Source organism: Accipiter gentilis, chromosome 26, assembly GCF_929443795.1.
Source record: "Accipiter gentilis chromosome 26, bAccGen1.1, whole genome shotgun sequence".
NCBI classification, from domain to species: domain Eukaryota; kingdom Metazoa; phylum Chordata; class Aves; order Accipitriformes; family Accipitridae; genus Astur; species Astur gentilis.
The window spans coordinates 5427598-5449819 of record NC_064905.1 but is presented as its reverse complement, the minus strand read 5'-3'; the positions used below and the strand labels follow the sequence as shown (position 1 = coordinate 5449819).

At 43.7% G+C, this 22222-nt stretch overlaps 1 protein-coding gene across 1 annotated transcript; it reads right to left on the bottom strand.

Moving 5' to 3' along the window:
• Positions 1-7: 7 nt before the first annotated feature.
• Positions 8-21453, bottom strand: LOC126050893 (rho GTPase-activating protein 7-like). The gene is made up of 11 exons (XM_049829399.1): positions 21325-21453; positions 13491-13562; positions 11907-11988; positions 10388-10451; positions 7847-9204; positions 7214-7384; positions 6484-6643; positions 4846-5044; positions 2910-3129; positions 934-1048; positions 8-425 (listed from the first exon to the last, which is right to left on the bottom strand). The coding sequence occupies exons 1-11, from the start codon at positions 21344-21346 to the stop codon at positions 408-410; spliced, it is 2481 nt and encodes an 826-aa protein (XP_049685356.1). The 5' UTR covers positions 21347-21453; the 3' UTR covers positions 8-407.
• Between the last annotated feature and the right edge of the window lie 769 nt (positions 21454-22222).

Sequence of the window (22222 nt, the reverse complement as noted above, 5' to 3'; positions counted from 1 at the left end):
GGGGTCAGTGCTGGGGAGAGCCCTGAGGCAGGGCCGTGTGTCAGTTCAGGGGAGCCATGGGACAGCCGCCCCAGCCCAGCCACGCTGCTTGAGCGGAGGGTGGGAAGGCCCGAGCTGACTGTCGGGGTGCACCAAGGGCTGGTGGCTCCCGAGGGAAAGGAGTCAAGTGGGATAACGGGGCTGGCACAGCAGCCACCCAGTCCCACAGTACCTGAGCCGGGCCAGAAGTGTCAGCCAGGGTCAGCCAAGAGTCCAGATCATCAGACAACCATGGTGATGCGGTCCGAGGTTGTGCCAGGAAGGTGAGTCAGCAAGGGAGGTCAGGATCAGGTCCAGTGACAGCAGCCAGGGTCAGCCACAGTCTAGGGATTGCCAGGCAAGTCCATAATGATGAGGAAGGGCCGAGGTCAAGCCGGGAAGTCAGTCTGTGGGTCAAGATCCAGGTCCAGATTACTGGGGTCCATGGCTATGCACAGGCATGGCTGTCATGCCGGCCAGGCCCCAGCAGCAAAACCTCAACTTCAAGCCGCTCCTACAAGAGGGGATGGTCAGCCCTGGCCAGGGCCTCCCTGCAAGAGTGTACGGCAGCCTCTGCCCTACAGGTACTCTCTAAGTTGGCCCTAAGCCCAGGGAGTCAAACCCCCATAGCAGCTGGGGGATGGAGAGGGAAATGGAGAAACGCTCTCACAGCTCTTACAAATAGTTGCGGTAAAATCTGCAATGACATTAATTTTCTCTGTACTGGGGTCAGCAGGACTCACACCTATTACAGGCTCAGAGAAACAGCTGGGCTAGCAGGGACCTCTGCAGGGCTCTGGCCCAAACGGCTGCTCAAAGCAGGCCACCTACACCAGGCTGCTCAAGGCCTTGGCCAGTGTAGGAACACCCCTTACCCCACTCCATGCTTTTGCTTTGCTACAGCAAGTGACATACCTGGAAGAGTCTGTTGCACTCCATTATCATGTGGGCCAAGCCCTGCGTTGCTGCCAGGTTCTCACTCAGCTCCCTCTGGTCTGGCTTCCCCAAGCTGCACTTCCTCTGACTAGATCTATGGAGAGAAAAAGGCAAAAGGAAGGCTGTGTGAGGAAGATGCTGTGAACCACAAGTACAACGTGCCCACTCGGCTGGCCTGCCTGGGGGCTGGAAACCAGCAGCTTCAGCAAAAACACACTGTGCTGAAGGACCCTTATGTGCCATGTAGGAGCTCACGTTACATTACATTACGGCAGCAAGGTCCCTAGACAGCGTTCCCTCCCAGCACATCCTGAAAGTGCCTGGGGCAGTACTGACCAGTACTAACATATGCCCAAAAAAGGCAACTCAAGGCTTTTTATTCCCCAAACACATCATCACACTCTTGGCCAAAGACAGCAATGACCCCAAACTGATTTGTGTGTAGCCTTCAAATATCAAGCTCCTTTGATACCCTGCAAAGCCCATGCAGAACCTTTTAAATCCTTTGGCCCAAATCACACCAAACGTTTCAAAAACAGTCCCTGCTTTTAATTCATAATCATTATATGACATCATTAATCCTTGCTTCTGATACTTTTATCTATGTGCATTCCTGCCAAATGGCTTGAAAATTGGGTGGAAGATAAGAGTCCTCAGCCCTGCTCCTCAAAGTCAGACCTGTCAGCTCCTACCCTTTGAAGTTGGAACCCTGCACTATGGCATTAATGCCCAGTTACAAAAAAGCTAAAGCTTCAAAGCATCCCAGCTTCTTAACAGTGACAACAAAGAGAAAACTCAGTTTCTATTCTTGGTCCTAGTATTTCAAAGTAATGTTTCTGTAAACCAAAGAGGTACAATGCTCAAAGTATGACTCCCAGGAGCTCAAACACAAGTGCAATCCAGGAAGGACCTGATGCCACTACAGCTCCATTGCATCCCCACCTGCCCTTGCAATGACCACATGGCTCCCTGGCCACATGCTGGCTCAGCCCAGGGATGGCTGGGCAGCTCTAGGCTCTAGTTACATTTAGGCATTTTCAGATGCTTTGTGCCATTCAAAAGAGAAGTCCTTAGAGTTTTCTCTCCCCTCTCTGTGCTAATCACAGCCTGCATTATTATCCTGAAAGATGCCAATAGCACATCTGACAGCTTCTGCTTTGGAACTAGTCCTCATCTTTAGATCCACACGTGAGGTGATGAACACCCTACTCTGATGGGTGCATAATGTTTCCATCAAAAAGTCAGCTGTCCTCTTCTACCCTGATACGTGTCTGTCCATTGCAGGAGCATGGTGTAAAGCAAACAGCCCTGCCTCAGGAGACCAGATAAGGCATGAATGCTCTCAGAGATTATTTGTCTACTTTGGCCCAAGGGCACCTTCCTCCCTGCACGTACAAACAGGGGATGTTATGCAACCCAGATACTTATTAAGATAAATTTACAGAATCCCTGTGGCTTGGTTTGGCAGGAACAATCCCCTTATCACCCAGCAGAGCTAGTGCCAGCAACTGCTACAATCTGCCAGATATCTGCAGGGACTTAAAGCTGCACCTGGGTTTAGGTTGCCAGTGCAAGAGCTACATTTTCAATGGCCAGCACTACCTCAATGCAAACTGTGGGCCACATGCCGGGTTCCTGGGCAGCTGGACCTGTGGACAACCGCAAAGAATACAGCAGTCGTGAGGGAGGCAGGCTAGCTCACATGCAGACTAGTCAGGAGCGTGACAAGAGGGCTTTACCATTGTTCTCTACACTGGACAATGAGCTGCTGGATCGTTGCATGCACTATGGTCAGCTCCTGCTGGACCTGAACAACAGTATTTGAGACAAACCCCAAGACACATACACTATTTCCCCCTTAAAAGCAGACACTGATCCTAGGCCAGCTACAGAAGACATTGTTCCAGCAAAGAACAGTACGGACAGCAGCAATGCCAGCATTAAGATGCTAATACCTCATGGAGGAGGAGGAACTATCCCTTCTCAAGGTGTTCAGGTGAAACAAAGATGGTGCAAGACAGACAGCAATGTTGGTTGGGGTCATCTGGTTTTCCTCAACAAAAGCAACCACATCTCGTAGAAAGAACAGGAGGATTTTCAGAGCTTCTCGGTTTTCCTTTGGGAGAAGGAGAATAGCAGCCTGGACAGCCTGAAACTGCTGATCCTTTGGAACGTCTGAAAACAGAAAAAAATGATGAGAATCACATATGACTTGCAGAGGAAGCATCCATCAACAGAATCCCAAGGACATTGAAAATGTAGGTTCATCCATTTTCCTGTGACTCTAGCTCACAACAGAGAACACAAAGGCCATTATCACCGTCACATCACTCAAGTACAGTTTTCTCCTGTTGCCTGTCAAGATGCACATTCACACTCAGTGATGCTGGTGCTTGACTTGCAATTTACCTGGAACACCATGCTAATGAACTTATCCTGAACCGGCTCTGGTTACAGTCCAAATAAGGGCTTGTCTCCCCATAAAATATTACTCTGGAATGATACTTTGGAGCAGACAGCTACTTTACTGTCTTTTCCTTTCAGCTTCAGGCATGAAGACAACAGATGCTCTCAGATGATAACTCAATTCAGAGAACCATGTTTTGCCAACAGATTTTAATTCACACTAAAAACCAGTGAGCCTTTGTGCCCAAACAGCTCCTGCAGGAGAGTAGGTATGGTTCATCCTGCCATGCATCCCCCTATCATGAGTATTTCTCCAATTTACACCACTACAAAGGGTAGAATATCACTTCTCTTTCCCTTCAAGTAGAAAGACATACGTAGAACACACAAAACATGCTTCTTGGTGAAAGCAGCACATTTCTTACCTCCAAAAGATAGTAATTTAATCTGGGCACTTGCTCAAGTCACATGTGCCAGAAGATCAGTGAGTGGAATTCAGTCATTTGCTGTTTCTGTCCCATAACAAGAGACAGGAGATGGACAGTGGCCAGGTTATAACAAATGGAAGAAAACGGTTCCACATCCATTGGACATAGGAATTGTGGACCTCCTTACAAAAAGGATTTGTGGATGCAAAAAGAAAACTTGCTTCGAACAAATAAACAAACCGTTTTCAGAAATATTTCTAAAAGCCTGACAGGTTAAAAAAAAAACCAACCAAACTTTCACAAACGTACACCATACACAAGACAGCAGCTTCTCATTTACTCAAGTCGATAAAAGTCATATAAAACACGCTGAAAACCAGTCCACTCAGAAATCACATACCTTGACTTTCAAAACTTTTTCTCAAAAGGAAGAAACTTGCCTGTAGCAACGTCATCATAAGCCCCTACAGCAAGCTCCTTCCCCAACCCAACTGCTTTTTGAAAGCGAATTCCTTGATGACAAAGTACTGGAGATGGAACATGTTTAAAACTATATTCAATGTTAGATGTCAGCTTCACATTTCCTTCTTTTTCAGCTTGAGTCTCAAGGATAATAACAGTCAGAAAGTTGCTGGCAAGTTTTACAGCAACTGTGCTTGGGCACCTTAATAAAGAAATGTCATCAATATAACATGACTTTTTGCACAAGGAGCTACTTCATATCATGAACAAGGGAACTAGATTCTTTCTTAATTTTGCATAAGGAAATGACCATTTAAAAACACATTATAGGAGGGCTGCTATAACATAGGTTATTACACTCATCCTTCAAAGAACAGAAAAGACACAATGTTAGAAAATAGCTGGCCCATAGGTTGCAGATGGTGAAGTCCTTAAGTCCAGAGCCACAATGAACTCCTCTCTTCAGAAACAGCCTGCCTGTCTTGTCTCCTCTGACTACAAGGGGACATGACACTAGTTCTAGCCTGCCTCTGCCTTGTACAGTTGAACATTAAGATATTCAAGGAACTGGAAAACTATAGCTTTTGCTACCTACATTGGTAGATGTGGAGGAAGGATTCACAGAGCCTGCTAGTAAATATAGGCTCGGGAAGGTCTCGGAAATACTGCTTCACCATATCTGCCACATCAAATGCTGACTGCCCTTCGTAACATACGTTGTTTGGGTTGGTTTCATTCATTTCTCTTAAAGACAGAATCCTGGATTTAACACCAGATTTTCGGAACAGGCCAACCTGTGGGTATAAGAAAATATTAAAGAAAGACAAAAAAGGAGCCATCAGGAATCAAACCTCTGACAAATAATTGATCCTTCACTTTCCTTTTGTTGGCTAAGACCCTGTGGTAGTGGGATCTAACACCAAAATATTTTGGTATCATTAGAAGCAGGACAGATATTCCTCCCATGAAGGCAAACCATGAGTGATGCCAGCAGAACCAGCTGTGAAAGGTATACCAATTTTCATGTTTGTTTGCTTGCTTTTTAGTTGATGCAAAATTACTCTTTTCGACTTTTAAAATCATTACTATTGACGTCTGGAAGTTTGTGTGAGCAGGCTATGTTCACACATTAGAACTGCAAGTTGCTAATACACCAACATGTGTTCATCCAAAAGCAGATGTACATCAATGCCCATATTGGAGCAAAGAAACTCAGACTGTGAGATCCACATGGTTCAGGTTTAACATCTGTCATGTCTGACACATCTAATACATCAGTAGGTTGGCAAAGGGCAACTGCCATTCTGAGGGAAATTATGATTTTATTTTTAATGTGAATTATCAATCAAGTTTCAGACAAAACCTAGATTTAGAAGTTGCCCATGAACTCAACCTCAACAAAGCTTCTGCTGAAAGTTTCACTGTGTGCCACTGAGAGAGTATTTACATTCTTTTTTTTTTTTTGCATTAACTGAATAGATACCACATCCTCAAAATTAAACACACTGCCTTCAGAAGAAACTGACTGCTCACACTCAAGTATGTGCCACCAAACTGCATTGTAACTTCACACGACACACACATTTTTGTACTGCAGCATGACATTACACACCTATATAATTGCAAAGCACAGAAAAAAAAAGTCCTTTCTTTAACATGTCTTATGTCACAGGGTCTCCCATTTCTGCAACTATCCTACAGAAACAGCATATGCAACACACACTTTCAATGCCATGCACACATCTCCACTTAGTGGATAAATACAGATTTGAGCTCCAGAAAAAGATGTTACAGGAACTGCTCTAATATGTTTTACCTCTGCTTAGTGGTACATTTCAGCTGAAACAAGATTAATTATCACATTAGCTCTGACACTTAGCAGCAACCACAGAACAGAGGGAATAACGACATTGTCTGGTAGATTTACTTCCTAAGGGAGCAGACATGCTACCTCACCAGGAGAAGACAGCTTGACTGCCTGCACCAAGAGAACTGACTGCAGATGCTTTCAGTGAAGCAAGGCACAAAAATACAACACAGGATGAAAGATATTCCCGGAAGGAAACAGCATTGGCATTTCCTTGCAGGCCACCTGCTCAGACCTACACCATTCTGCCTATTCAGAGCCTTAGGAGGCAAGAAAGTCCCTCACAAAAGCTGGAAGCAGAGACTGGTTCCCTGGAGCAGATCTGTTTATGGAACAGAGCTGCTCTGGGCTGCCTCAAGTTCATACCTGGTCAAGAAAGTGGCTTCTTAAATAGTCCAGTGCTTGCAGTATGCCATTAGGCAGTGGGTGGCTTGTTCGCTGAACATTCAGAAGTAAAGGAACCCCAAACACATTTTTGTCCTTGTAGTCAGAGGCTTTTATTTTTTTGATGAACTTTGGTATAGTCCTGAAAACAAAAACCAGTGCATACAACTTATTAGCTCTCCAGCACAGTTCCACCTGCTACTTTAGTTACAGGCGTGGGAAAGGATTTAGTTATACTTGCCACAACCCCGAATTCTGCCGCATACCTGTACACATAGCATCATAAGATAGAGAGAAAATCATTAAGGTGCTAAACTGATACTTTTAAGTCCTCTGAGTGACTGACTTTGTCATTGTTTTAGTTCAAACAGGGACTTGATGCTGAAGAGATGGATTCTCAGCCCAGCCAGCTCTCCCCTCAGGTCCTGCAATCTCTGTGAAGGACCTCTGACAAACCCCTGCAAATGGGCAAATTCAGAGAGAAACTATAACGTTCTTTAATATCAGTAACATGACCACCAGTGAGGAGCAAAAGTGCAGTCCATAGCAAAAGAAATCTGAAGCCATTGAAATAACTGTGGAACTGCCAGCGATTTAACAGGATGAAATTCCTCATCTTGGACAGGTGTAATCTAGGCAGACAAGGAAATTCCCCTGCTTACATCAAATCCTCTCTCTCCAACACAGGTTGCTTTAATATTAGACAACTTACCAGTTCCAGCCCTGCTTACTGGAAGGGGAGTATCTGTCCATTAAAGCAGTGAGTTTCAACAAAGCCAGCTTTTGTGTCCGGGCTAGCTGGGCAGCTGACTGGCTATCAGTCTGGATGGAAAGGCTTTCCAAGTTCACACTCTCTTCCACAGACCAGTGTTGCTTCCCATGCCTATGGGATAAATATTGTTTAAGCTTAGGAGTATTTCCATTGTCCCTATTAGTCTTCTGTCTGCATCTGTGAAGCACTTAAGACTCTAAATGACCTGCAGTTCCTGAACACCATATGGTTAGTTGCATTTAAACAAGGTACTTCTCATCCAGCAGGTACTCTGGCAATATAAAATAATTCAGTAAGAAATACAGCAAGCTAGCCATAAAGCCTGATTCCAAATGTCTAAGTGCTCATGCAGATCATGAGCGCCCTACTTCCAACAGAGGTCAGAGCAGATGTAGATACCAGAATGCCTACAGACCAGCAATACCTGGCACCAGCACTGCAGACCCTGCTACCCAGAACAGACTTACTTAAGGATGCTTTATTCTGGAAAAGCAATTACATTTTGAGTGGAGAGAATCAATGGGAAAAGGTTCCCAAGGGGCAGTCAACTAGGGAAACCCAAGAGTGGCTGACCTGTTGATCTTCTTAGAGTCTGTCACATATGCCAGGTCTGCAGAACTGATCTCCTTGCCCAGTTCACAGCTGCTCTCTCCCTCAGTGGTTGGGAGGTCTGCTCTCTTATCTTCTGAGCCCTCTGTTTCAAGACAGATTTCCTTAGGTGAGGATGGATACAAAGAGGTCAAGTCACTGGCAAAGTCCAAATCTCCATCATCAGAGAACGTCTTTGTCCACTGATCAACCAACTTTTTGAGACCATTGACATCTTCTATGACGTTGTTCAGTTCTGAAAAAACATCATCATCACCAACTTGTGCTGCCTCCAAATTATCAAGTTCAATACTGGGCATGTTGTCATATACACTTAGCCTGTTATCTGTGCATGAAAGGGGATTCCTGGGGGCTTTGGAGTCCTTGGAACTGCTTCTGCTCCGGCTCCTCCCACACCCATGAAAACTCCCAGTTCTCCAGTTGATGGAAGAGTTGTCTACTGGAGACAGGGAGCTGTTTGTAAGTGCTTTGGGGAAAGTGCCAGGTTTATGGCCTTGTGGTATTTGAAACATCTGGTTCACTCGTAACGTCATGTCATTTTTTAGGTTTTGCTGAGATAGATCATCCCACAGCAAGAGCTTGCTAGAATCCAAGTCCTCTGCATACACCCCCCTTCCTTCACAGTGGCTTCGTGGTTTTATAACAGGACTTGGAGTGCTCACTGTGCTGCTATTTTCAGACTGATTGCTGCTATTGCAACTCTGGGGAGAAAAGGAAGAATTGTTCTTTGTTCGGGAGCTAGAGAGGTCAGAAATATTTACACAGTTCAGCATCTTCATCTTTTCTTCATTAAGTCCTTCTAGAAGAACAGGTTCACTTATTATGGGTTTGGCCTTTGACTGACCACTCCTTAAGTTGCAGCTCCTTAAGTGCAACTTCTCCATTTTCTTTAGAAGGCTCTTCCTCTTTTTATATGGTGACTTATCCAAAAGCTTCTCTTCACTGGTGATATTTAAAAATTCACCGCAGGGAGGAGAACAACTAAATGTAGAGTCCAGTGAAGCCACTTTAACTGAGGAACATCTTGAGGAACTCGTGCTGGTTTCCACATCTTCAAAAGGTTTTGGGAAGCTAACAATGTCACTGTCACCACTGCTAGCACTGTGAATTGAGGACACATCATGTTTCTCGCCATGATCCAGAAAGATAGCATCCTTGTTGGTGATGCTCTTCAGTATTGGACTGCCTGGGACTGATGCACTAGCACCTTCCTCTCCTGGAAAACCTTCTAGGCTCTCGATACGAGACCACCTCTGACTGCACCTCTCATAAGCCCATTTGTTACTTATGGCACAAGGTTCATCATCTTCAGAGTCATCACTCTTAGAAGAAAAAAAAAAAAGTACAGTTCAAGGGCAAAGTTTGGCAAACTTTAAATTATGAAAAAATGTAACAAAAAAGGAGACTTAAATTTTCTGCCTTCCTCCAAAACCCCCAAGACCAACAAATGGAAATGTAACCGTTCAGTTACTGACGGTCTGCCCTGAGCTCTGTTCTGGTTTGTTGAAAAACAAGCTGACAAATTACTCCCAAGCATGCTGACAAATCTGGTAAGTTTACCATAGGAAAAGATGATAGATTTGATATGAGGATGAAAAATTCTGGTTCGCGGCAAATACAAAGATTCTGAAAGATAACTGTATTGGTTTTACATGGCCCTTCCTAAAGCCAAACAAATCAAACACTCTTTCATGCTTCTGTGACCAAAATTCATCCATTTTCAGGTAAAGAGGTATTTGGCTGTGGGACTGGCAGCATCAATATCCTGGAGACCTCAGCCTCACCACCCATTTGCCCCAGGTGCTCCATTGGCTGTACTGTCTCCATGCCAAGTGAGTGCCTGGCCAGCAAACTGTTAGAGAGATGGAAATGACCTTTCCAAAAAAGTAGACATTTTTCCAAAAGATGACATTATTTTTTGGTTAGTCCTGCATTTAATCCATGGTACCGAAGAGGCTTTACAATCCTGATGTTAACTAGCCAAGATGTGGCTATAACTCTGTGTCAGCTACTGCACTTTTTTGCAGGAGAGGACAAAGCTATCACAGCTAAAACCTATCCAGCTTCTATTGGCTGGACATTTGACATTAGCTGACACTATTTGGATTGTCCATTTTAATTTCTTATCCTTCATTTAGTCAATAAGAGTGAAATTGCACTTTCAGGCTTTAAATAAGATGTAAAACTACTTAGGAAAGACATGCTGAGGTGGGGCCTTGGTGCAAAAATTGGACAGTAATGTGTGTCAAATTATTTTTAAAAACCATTTCAAAACCCATCCCTAACCTAACGTACAAAGTTACAAAATGAACATTATGTAATTTCAATCTCCATCACTATGTTTTTCAGCAGAAAATGCAGATGGAAGAGCTTTACAGGATGGAAGAGAATAGAAAGAAAAGTTCAGAAATTGCTAATCCCTCATACATCTTTTAAAAATAGGGTTTTGATATAATAGCTAAGCACATTTTTAATGAGAAAATTAACTATATTTTACAAACATACCTGTTTCCTCTGATGGCTTATTTCCACTTTCATTGATGCACACTTGTTCAATGTGTTCAACCGTCTAGGGTATAAGAAAAAAGACAGAAGTTTTAAATTTAAACTATTTTATTTCTTGTTAACAAACACGCACCAAATTAGTTGTGAACTTCTACCATGGAGTCTTCATTTTTGGTATCAAAGACTGACATTCTGATAGAGGTTCTCCGTACATTTTGCCAAAACCAGCGCCAACTAACAACCCCATGATGTTCACAATTCCAGTTCTGCCATCTTAAAATTAGAGAAGAGGACCATAATTAATCAGTTGATTTAAAATCATATGATGAGCTTTAACGATTGTGAAAAACTGTACATTGTAAGATTTTGAAAATGAAAGAAACCCTAAGTGGCTTTCTTAAAAGAATAAAAATAAAAATGTAAAAGACATTACCCTGTGTCCTTAGAAGGACTTTATTATCTATCATTTTAATTAAAACTTGCGGAATCAATAAGGCTCAAAACTCGTCAGTCACTTTTAACTGTCAAACAAATATGTGGTATCAACAGGGAGGCACACTGACAGCCTTCAAGGAACACTCAGGATAGAAGTCATATCAAGAAACAAAATATATCCAAAGTTCTCTAATACCTGCTGTGCATTAGAGATGTATATGCAAACAACTCCTGTTGGTGCTCCTGTTACAAGCAGAATTTGAATTCAGGTGACCTAACAATACAGAAAAGGACCAAACCACTTTGCCAGAAGAGGAACTTTCCAGTCCTTTAAGAGTTAGACGTTCTTATTGCGTCCCTCGGATCGGACGAGCAGTGTAGCATGGATAGTCCAGAGTTCACTTCAGCTGCTAAACATTCTCATAATGAGAAGGCTTCAATAGCTGCAGTAAGTAGTTAAGTAGAATGCCTCTACGCTATCCTTGCACTCTTACATGGGGAAAAGTCCAAAGAGCAATGAGTTTGACTTTGTACCCATGATGCAATTTCACTTGTGTGCTGTGAACAGCTGTGGCAAAACTATAATTTCAAATCAATACCTTTGCTTCTCACTCAAAAAAATATTCAGGAGAACAAACCAGAAAACGTATCTCTTGTGCAGATTGGTTTTGCTGTTTATCTCCTGGAACAGCTCTGGGGAAGATCACTAGTGGGAGGAAATCCCTGCACTCTGTAATATGCAATTCTGAAGAGCAAACTGTCATGCTACCATATGCTTGCAGGGAACTGATTATTCTTTCTCAGCCTGCAGACATTTCACATTACAGAGAAGACAGATTTGATGCTTAGTGTAATGACACTGAGACCTTGGCTGAAGAAGACATGCAGACACATGCTTACTTTACCTTTTAAATTCTTAAAACAACCAACTTCAGTGGTACTAAAGTATGTGCTTAAGTGATTTCCTTAAGTCACAGCATCGGTGACTTTGTTAGTCTCTGACAAAAACTAAGGCATGAAAAGATGAATGACAAATAACTACGGAGCCTGGAGGTATTAAAGATGATACATAATAAATGTTTACCTGAATAGTGATTCAATCGCATCTCCATCTAAAAATTCATGATCTTTCCTTACAGTTTTTACATCAATAGGAAACTGCATATCTGTAAAGAAAGAAGCTGAATCTGAAATCTGAGTTATAATTGCAAAGACTTTGAATTTTGCAACATATTTATCATAGGTGAAATAAATCTAAATCTATTTCTACAACTACATCATCACACAGATGTCCTTCAAGTAAGTGAGGATCAGTTCCTTAGATCAAGTGGCAGAATAAATGTACTTGCTTGCTGTTATTAGTTAGAGGTAGACAAGCATTTGCTGCATTTCAGGAGCTTGCAGTGGCTAAGTACTATAGCCAAGAAATGCAAAATTAAAGTTTTACTTTGGTTAGGTTCTCTGCACCTTCTGCCTTCAAGTACAGTATAAAACTAGGACTATTTTACATGAGCTTTTGCTGAAGGTAAGGTACTATGCAGCACGCGACATATGGTCTTTGAGGGATAGCGAGCGTGACACATCATCCTGTGCTTGAAGCTAATCGACACACCAGCTGAAGAGTTCAATGTTTCAGCTTTAGAGATTTAGCCTTGCAGGTGAGGAAACCAGTGAGACCTATCAGTATTTTCTTGGCTTACTTTTTAAGCTTAATTTACCTAGTCGAGACACTGCATAAACAGCAAGGTAATTTTTCCAGAAGCATGATGTACATTTCCAACAAACTGTAAGATTTACAGCTTATATAATAAAATCTACTGTAGTCAAACAGGAAGCATTTCCACGAGACACCATGTTTCATAGTATACAGCTTTCAAATTTGGCTCTATTGCTTGACTTCCAATTTTTAATTTTGCAATGAACAGGGGAGGTGGGAATGAGAGCAGGCAGAAGTTACCGTTAGCTCTTTTAACTGTAGTTCTTGATAAAATCTCTCTTAAAAATAGACTAGCTTTTGTTATATTCAATGTTTGTAACAATAAACATATTTTAAAGAAGTTTTAAGGTATAAGCACAAATGTTGTCTGAAAATTATACAAGTTCTCAACAAATACGTATCTCCCCCCCAGGTAATAAGCACTCTTTGTAGCTTTAACAACATGAAAACATGCTGAAATTGCACTGTTTGACTAGCTGGCTGCTTCTGAATATATGTTTTAAAAACTTATGATTGCAAGATGATTTTTCCAACACTCTTTTTCAAAACACCAATAAAACAATCTTGCTCAAGAGCACAGGCTGGAGAGCCTTAGATGAGTTTTGGTTGCAACCAGTGAGTCAGAAAAAACCCCCAACACTCCAAGGAAAAGAGCCTGAGAAAATTGTAAGCAACTAAAAATTGCAAAAGCAGAAAATTGACTGAGTTACAGTCTAACAATAACCAGGAAAGATTTGGTCCTTTACAGAATTCTACTGAGTCCATGCTAACCTAATTACGATGTCACTTCTGCAAGAACACGCTCCATGTTAGTATTTTTCTACAGGTTTGCATGAAGATATTACAGAATTTGGCAGTGCTTCCATCAAAAGTGTCAGGTTCTCAAATATTTATGTAAACAATTCTACTTGAATTCAGTGTCAGCTGCTTGACAAGTCTTTGGGATCATACCTTCAAATAGCTGAGCATACTGGGGAAAACCGGCAGCTCTCAGCCAGTCACAGGCTTCTCTGGCTTCAATTTCTGCAATGAGAACATAAAATTGTTCACTTACAGCATTCACAAGCATTGGTGCTTTCACAATATAAGCAAGCTAACTTTATCTGGTGGATTCTCAGAGGATCTTGTATATGAATGTTTTGTTGATATATTACTAAAAAGAAAGAAATTCTTGTATCCAATGCACTTCCGCATACATAGCTCAGGAGTAGTCATTCCAACATAGGATAGACAGCAAACATACAAGAGTCTAGATATAAGCACATACTTGAGATGTCATACATTGGTGTACACCAACTACCCCTGAGATTTGGACAGTGAAGCATCTGTTACATGTCGAAATAAGTCACCAGAAAAGGGTATATGATACACATGTCTATGCCTTTGCACAGCAAAGCCCATTCATGCATTCCAGTTCTGAGAGATGGTGATAAGACACAAACAAATCCTATAAATAAACTTAAAATGCTATCACGACATTAGTAACACTGGACACAGCCTAAGCATTCCCAGAACAAGAGTTCTCAGGAGTACCTGTTGCTAGGGTCTATCAATATTTATTTCCTTGCCAACTACCCACGCAACTTGGCAGTCACTTCAGCACAGCAGATGTCAAGAATTAATTGCTCATTTTGTGACAATTCATAAAGCCCTGTGGCCAATACTGTAACATTCCCATAGGAGCAAGAGCAGAATATAACTTCACAGAATCACAGAACACTCACCAGATTCCTCAAAAACATAAACATATTTAGCATGAGTACATCCCAGCAAGCTCTAAACGCTGCAAATACTAGCAATTACTGGGTCTATTGAAGAGGAGAGGATTGCCATACTAAACATTTTGTATGTCTGCATGTACTCCAGCACATGTTAACACATACACCAACCAAAATGCAAAGACTCCTTTGAAAGAAACATTTTTAAACTACCTTAAAATGAAGCATACTCAGTAGAGAGAAATGTTTTTAAAGCACCTTAAAATGTAGCTAGGCTGGAGGAACAGACCTGTTTCTTAAAACTATTTTCTTTACACGTACACATAAAGATTAGGATTCCAAGGCACTTCACATATATACCTATTCCAATTCACTGGTTGCTTTGCTCTAACTTCTCAGTTGTAAGTCATCAGTGCAACAGACTGAAGAAACTCATCAAAAATCTTACATAACTTCCATGATTTTATTATTCTTCTGCTAAACTTTAAATTATTTCCATTATCACTTGATTAATTTGGACAATGCCATCCATAACAAATGCTTTCCTGCACAAAACTCTGTGGCTTTTTCATCTGACAATAAAGCGATACCACAGGATGATAAGGATACTTCCACATAAAACAGATGCATGACTTTTTTTTTTTTTTCAAACTGCAGAACAGAAACTAATTTCTTCCACAATAGCCTGTATACACTATGCCTACAGTTATTACTATACTTAGTGCCACAATTTATCATAATCTTTATCATAACAGCATTTACTGAATACCAAGACAGGGGACTGATAAAACACAAGCATTGTACTCACAGAGCAAAATCGGAATGAAAAAAATGTGTAGAAAAGAGCCAGGAGGATGACCGGTCTAACACTAAAAGTCTTCCCAAAGACAAAGTGATTTTCACTTAGAAAAACCCAATAGACTCATTCAACCAGCTCAGCTGTGGAGAAACTATAGCTGTCCTCATTCCAGACCTCACTTCAAACTAGCCAACTTGAGCCTGTGCACAGCTTCCCTGAGCTCAGGCAGGAGTGACTGTGTAGGGGCTGAAGCTTCCCCAGGTCCCAACACATTAAAAGTACAACTTTATTTTTAGAGCTAACCAAGCCATTGAACAGTGATGCAAATAAGAACAGGCTAGAAAATATTTTGCAACTAGTGATGACATTTTCAGTGTATATGACTGAAAATACAATGGCATAGAGGTGTTTCTTCCATAAGACAAGAACAGGAGCTGGGGGAATTTTCTTTGCTCATGTAAATCTTCAGGCCTTTTAACATACCTTTGCACAGTCCTGTGCTGCAATGCCACTGCTGTGCTAGGAGACAACACATGGAGCACTAATAAGTTCTTGGCCTGCATGTCTACAATTATTTGCCATTAGATTTGCTGCAATGATTTCACTGCTAAAATAACTACCGAAAGGGTCCTACTGATACCTCTCTATTTCAGGGATGTCTACACTGCCTCCTCTCAATCCTACTGGAAATTGAAATCATGCAGGGATAATGGATGATCGGGAATTTTTCTCTGATGAAAGGAAATTCCCAGATGAGCCTGTATTACTATTATAATGACCAACATGAGAGGAGGAAATAAAAGGGAAATAAGAAATAATAGCTCGAAAGGAAATAACTGCTCTCCATAGGGCTGCACTCAGTACTGACATGCAAGACTGCTTGGCTTTTATGGCATGTGCAGCCTGAAGGACAAGTGAAAACTCGTTAGGTAGTGGCAGAATACAGATGAAGCACCCCAGCAGTGCTCTCCGTCAGGGACCCCGGAGAGTTCTCAAGCTCTGGGAATAAAAGTCACAGAGACGTAAAAGAAGAGCAATAATCACGAGTAGCATTAATGGCTAACACTAACATACCCACCTGGGGCAGCAACTGTTATAAATGTGCAACAGATACTTATAAATCCTGCCCTAATGGAGGTGCTAAAGTAACGATCACAGTCCTGGCAACTTGCACGATGCTTTAAGACATGCCTTTAAAAGCTGCCAAAGCTCAGTTTCCTATGTAAGATTCCTTCATAAAAAGCAGACGCAATCTTCTTGAAGACTCTTTGGGGCTATTGAAAGGATCCTCACACTATTTTTTTGGCAAGACAAATAGTACAGATGAGCCATTTGTGCAGAAGACCCATTCCTACCTTCTGATCCTAGCTTGGCTTCACAGCCTGTCTACTCTGCCTCACCGTGCAATGATGACATGTACCATCCCAGCCAGCCTCACTGACTGGTTAGAATTTGCTTTCCCATTTCTATAGTCATGGAGTCACTACAAAAGAATCTTCCAGGTTTACTGACCAACTTTTAAAACAGATGTACTAATAAACACAAGCTGATAGCAATTGCTTAGCTCTTCTTGATAGAATAGCTGCTCAGATGCTTGTTGGGCAGAACTTAGCTCTTGCTGAATAGAAACTGGAACTGGTGGAGTCTTCAGAAAGCCGGCATGGAGCAGCACCCCCAAATATTATTGCAATTGCAACCTATCTACCTGTGAGCTAGATGTCATACAAGAGGATAACAATTTTTAACAGATGTTTTGGGTGCTATCTGCACAACTGAAATAGCAGAGCAACCCAAACATGTCACCTCCTTCTCATGAACTGATTTCATAATTAAGCAGATGAAAAAAAAATAATCCTCCAAAGCTTAATATTCTACCTTAGATTAGAGGCTGCCAGCAAAATTTCCATGCCAAGCCAGCACTCTCCCCATGGGCTATGGGTGATAGGCTACTACCAGATGTTTATGAGGAACAATATGCAAGGACATGACCTGTGACATTCTTTGGCTATACAATGTCACACAGGTCCATTCTGTGCTGAAGATGATTCAGTCCAGTCCCACTGAAAATAGCATTCAAAATGATGGCTGTGCCTCAGCCTGCCTGTCCCAATGACCCCCAGCAGCCCTCCACAGCTGCTGCCCCTTATTCTCCACTGCGGAGCCATTCTGTGCTGCACGGTCTCCTTCTGTCTCGAGCCCCAGTACCCACATCAGCTTGGCTGACACCTCCTCTCGTCATCCACTTGGGCTGAAGACCTGAAAAACTGCGTTCCCCCATCTGAACGCTATCCTGTCTGCAGACTAGAGAGCAAACCCCGACTCATCAGGTACTTAGAAACCAGATGCTATGACATGTATCAAATTCCTATCTGAATGATCACCAATGTTAACAGGATTGCTTGCATACTTAGTTTAAGCAATAGTGAAAAGACAGCTGTGCTGAGATTTAGGCATTCTCTCCAAGATGTTTTCCTCACAAGAAGCAGCACTTCCCTAACAACAAGGGAGAGGCAGCAACTGAAACAATGAGAAGCTGTATATGAAACAGGCCAGCCAGTCTTCCTACACGAGGATCACAAACTTCAACTAAAGAAGAAAGGGTGCCAAATTGTACTTCAGATTTTTAAAAATACTTGCTCTAAATAAAATGGGAGCATACAAATTTCTATTTGAAAGAACAATGAACCTTCTTCTCAGGATGCAGCATGACTTCTCAGTTGCACCGATCTGCTGCCAAAGCAGCAGCCCCGTTTCTTTCCTTTCCCCCGACTGCGCTGCACGCTCCTCACCGCTGAGCCTGTGCGAGCAGGCCCGGCCAGCCAAACCAGCAGGAAACAATTCACTTTTTTTGGCAAGATCAGATATGTGATGCGTTAGCTTTCTGCACTGGCTACCACACGTTCCGACGAGCACCAGTGACAAGATGAAGGCGGGGGGGGGCACGGGCAGGAAGGGTCAGGGGCACATGGAGCTGCCCACGGGGGGCCAGCAGCCCTTAGGGCAGCTCAGCGTAGCATGAAACCTTAGCCTAAACGTATCGTTTCTCACAGAGGTGTCTCACTGTAGCTCTCCTATCTCAGAGTAATTTTTTAGCATATTTTTAAAAACCACAGTAGATGCATTACTTTTACTTCTATCTTCATCCAAAATAGTTTTCCAGTTTTGACAGGTAAGAATCACATGGTGATCAGGTCTTAATTAATCAAAGGGATTTGTCTTGAAGTCTGAACATCTTCCAAAACCATGCCAGTGAGCAAACAGTTTGAGAGGTTTTCTTGCTGTTTGCAGCACCTCTACAGTAGTTACTCCAGGACTCTACTTGTCCCCTTTCCTGTAGTGCGCAAGTGCAGTGCTTGCAAAAAGGAACAGATTTTCTCAACACACCCAGCCAGGAGGCACCCACATGGCCTCCCCTCCCCATGCCATGCGGGTACAGACAGGAGAACAGAAAAGAGGGTAGGACTTACTCTTGATTTTGACTACATATTACACCAATCTCCAAGGAAACAGAAAAAAAATCACAAGAACTGTGTTCTTTCCCAATGTCTGTCATTATATAGGAAGACTTTTTTTCTCCACATGGCAGTAATCCTACTACAACAGCAACAGACAAGCAGACACCCAGAGCCCCCGCCTCAAAACCTGCTGGATTTGGCACAGCACAGCCTACTGTTCCAGCACAGCAAGATGCTGCTGCCTCCTCTCGTCACCGACAATCCCAAACTATCGTCCCCCTCAGCCTCCTCCAGAACAAGCACCGTACATGCTTGGCAGCCACATGTCAAATTCTGCAATGCATTTTTCCCATAGCTCACGAGCTGTTGGCTGTGAGCTGGCAGGTCCTTTATGCAGTGACTTGGAACCTGTCATTATCGGTTGTGTTGGCAGTGGTGGAAGCGCCAAGGATTTTTCAGGGTCCACTTGATGATAAAATTATGAGTTTCCCATTGCATCTTTCTGGTCTGTGTATCTTCCCTAGGGCTATAAAAATTTGTATTACTTCCCTATGATAGCTGCTAATAAGGTATTTCATTTTATACACACATGCATTAGCTGTGCTAGAGTTATGACTTCCTGAGGCTGTTCAGAACGGCATTATACCTGTGACAGGATTTTCAAGAACTGTTTTTTCTTAAGTTATCTCCTCTTACTTAGAGAGGGAATCTGAACATGTTGTCTACTCAAGGTTGAAGGCCCAAATGCCATGCTTTCAAAGCAGGGTGTTTGCACTGACCCGGGTAAGCAGTCAGGGACTTGTAAAACTGTCAAACTCTCCAAAAGCTGAGGTGGATCATAAAAAGTGGAAATGTTTATTCTGTTGTCCCTTGTACAATGCAAAATAGCAAAGCCTAATTATACTTTATTAACCCACTTGAGGTAGAGGGGAAAAGAATGGATTATTGCTTGGAATTTTGCCAAGATAATTTAGGCTCCATGCAGATAGTGAATAAAAATGCCTGGAAAACAAAAAGGCCAAGATATTTGTCCTTTCATTCCTACTTTACTATCATGCTGGTGTTTTGGAACTGCAGCCAACTCTTTGGCTATCACAGCTGGGAACTGCAACATATCCCAGTATTTTGTGGCAACCTTAATTGCATCTTTATCCAGCTCCTTGGCATCAGCTTCCCAAGCTGATTACTAGGACTCCCATGCTGACATTAGGATCTTTACTCAGGTCCTTGTCATTAGCCTCCCATGTCAGTTACTGGGACCTAGACAAGTTTAAAGGCATCTTCTTTGCAGATCACATTAACTAGCTTGTCAGTGTTGGCCGATCTTTTAATTGCTTCCACATAAGTTACAGAAGGTAGTGTTTGCTCAACAAGAATTTCACAGGGCTCAAAGGAATTAGGTATCTAATTCACATCGACTTTAGGAGAAATGAGAGTGTTAACTCTCTAATTTCCAAATCCACACTTGAAAATTCTTATCCAAGTAAATGGGGCAAGAGACAGGGGATTTAGCTCTCTGCAGTCTAATCCCAGATACGTTGCTTCTCCATGCTTTGGTCCTCCTGGCTGTAAAACAGGAACAGATACAACATTTCTCTGAACGCAGAAGCTCCTTATGGCTGGGTTTTCTTACAGGACCCTTGTACGTGACTGAAAAATATTGACGTAAAATTCCTAGGAGGAACTGTAACAGGAAGGGTAACTGCTTGCTCCCCATAGAGCCAATATCAATAAACCTATAGCACAGAAGTAACAAAACCCAAAATAAGCATATTCTCTGTGCTCTTTCATCATGTAGCACTAAGTTTTCCTTAGTTCTACAAAATCCCAACACTACTGCAGCGTGTGACACGGGTTCAACCTACACGTTAGGAACTATTTACCAACCAGAGGCTGGCCAGCATGTGATTATATCAAGAACAAAGGTAGTTTATCAGCCCTGCTGTGGGTATGCTGCGCTGAGCCTGCCTACAGCTGCCGAGTCCAGGTCAATGGACAGCCTTGGTGGTCAATATTTGTTGCCATTCAAAGACACGCAGCAAAGTCAGAAAACCTGCTGCGTGGCTCCTAAATGCGCCCAACTACAGAGCAGAAGCGGCAGCTAGAAGAGCACGCTCTGCGGCGCGGGCAGCAGGGTACGGCCACACTAACAAAGCAGCAGCACTGGAGAGGAACGGGAGGTCTCTGCAGCACCCACCTGAGCTCTCCCCCGGGGTGTCAGCCACCACACCGCAGCCGCCTGAGCCCACCGCCGCGGGCCTCTCCTCTCAGCCACCCGGCCGGCCCTCAGCGGCCCGACCCTGCGGCCCAGCGCACAGCTTCCCGCCGCCCCCCTCACACACCCGCCCCGCCGGCGGCTCCGCGCCGCTCCCGCCTCTGGCCGCGCCGCGCCCCGACCCGCCATTTCGTGCCTCGCCGGTCCGGTCCGGTCCGGCCCGCGCCCCGAGGCCCGCCGTGCCCGGCCCGCCCGCCTCGCTCTGTTCCACCGCCCGGCGCTGCGAGCCGCCCGGGCTGCGGGGCCGTGAGGGCGCGGGGTCCGGCGCAGCCTCTTGAAGGGCGCCGAGGCGCAGGTGCCAGCCCCGGCCCCGGCCCCACGCCCGGCCCGGCCCGGGCCGCCGCTGCCGCCCGCGGTCAGCTGCCGCCCGTCCGGCTGCCCGACCAGCGGCCCACCGACGCCTCGTAGATGGCAGGCTGCCTCCGTGGGGAGTCCGGCTGTAGGGAACCGTGCTCCCGTCCCCGCAGCCGTTCAGAGCAGAGCGGAGGGGTAACCCGGGGCGAACCGGCAGCACCTCACGGCCGGGTTGCTGGCTTACCTCGATGCTTTAACATTGCCATTTCGACCGATGACGCGCATTTGTGCAAAATTGGCTACTGTTCCATTCTTTCCTTCCTGACAGATACCTAGAACGACGTTGCCTCTACCCCGCACACGCAAAACGGAGAGTGCCCGGCAGCAGGCATCCCGGCTTCAGAGGGAACAGCGGAGGAGCTGGGCTCTGCCACTGAAACCCATGTCTGACCCCGTACGGAGCGTGACCCGGCCGCACCGTGCGGCCGTCCTGTCGCAGTTCGGTCCCTTGCCACCACCGTCTTCATGGAACAGACAGAACCTCTACTTCTATTTCGCTTATATAGACTTAGTCTAGACAAAAAATAGTTTGTGGTCTGAAAAATTCATTTGCAGTTGAGCAATGAATCTGTGTGCTAAAAATGTTAGCGCTCTTTGTGACCTTTGCAACTAACTAGAGTTCCTTGCGTTTGCTGTAGTTCATTGCTGCTACAATTCTATTTTCTGCTTTTAATGGCGCTGTTTTACTGACCTAAACTAATACAGCCCCTTCCCTGCAAGCTCGAAATGTAGGTGGTCTATTTGGTCACATTAAATTTATTTAAAAAAAAAAAAAAAAAAGAAAAACTTCCGAGCTGCTTTTTAAGCCAAGATGAGCAATATGAAATGGTAGATTTCTAATAAAAATACTTGATCAGCCTTTGCAACCTGAACAACCATTGTGCGGGGGGTACTCAACAAAGTACAGAGTGCCATGTAGGCTGGTCTCAGAAGAACGTATCAAAAGTATCAATCCATTTAAAATGATTTCCCTGGAAGTTGACTTTAAATCACTAACAATTTTATATCTGCTGGACTGTTAGGCATTACAGTTCTATAGCGTAGACATAAGGGTGGGATGCTGTGTTAATTTACAGAGGTTG

Excerpts from the sequence above, each read along its gene's own strand:
- LOC126050893 (XM_049829399.1), bottom strand. The coding sequence starts at position 21,346 with ATGGCAATGTTAAAGCATCGAG. Across the intron at positions 11,989-13,490 it reads GTATGCTCAGCTATTTGAAG|ATATGCAGTTTCCTATTGAT; the intron begins GTATGATCCCAA and ends CTTTCTTTACAG. Across the intron at positions 7,385-7,846 it reads GACTCTAAGAAGATCAACAG|GCATGGGAAGCAACACTGGT; the intron begins GTCAGCCACTCT and ends TTTATCCCATAG.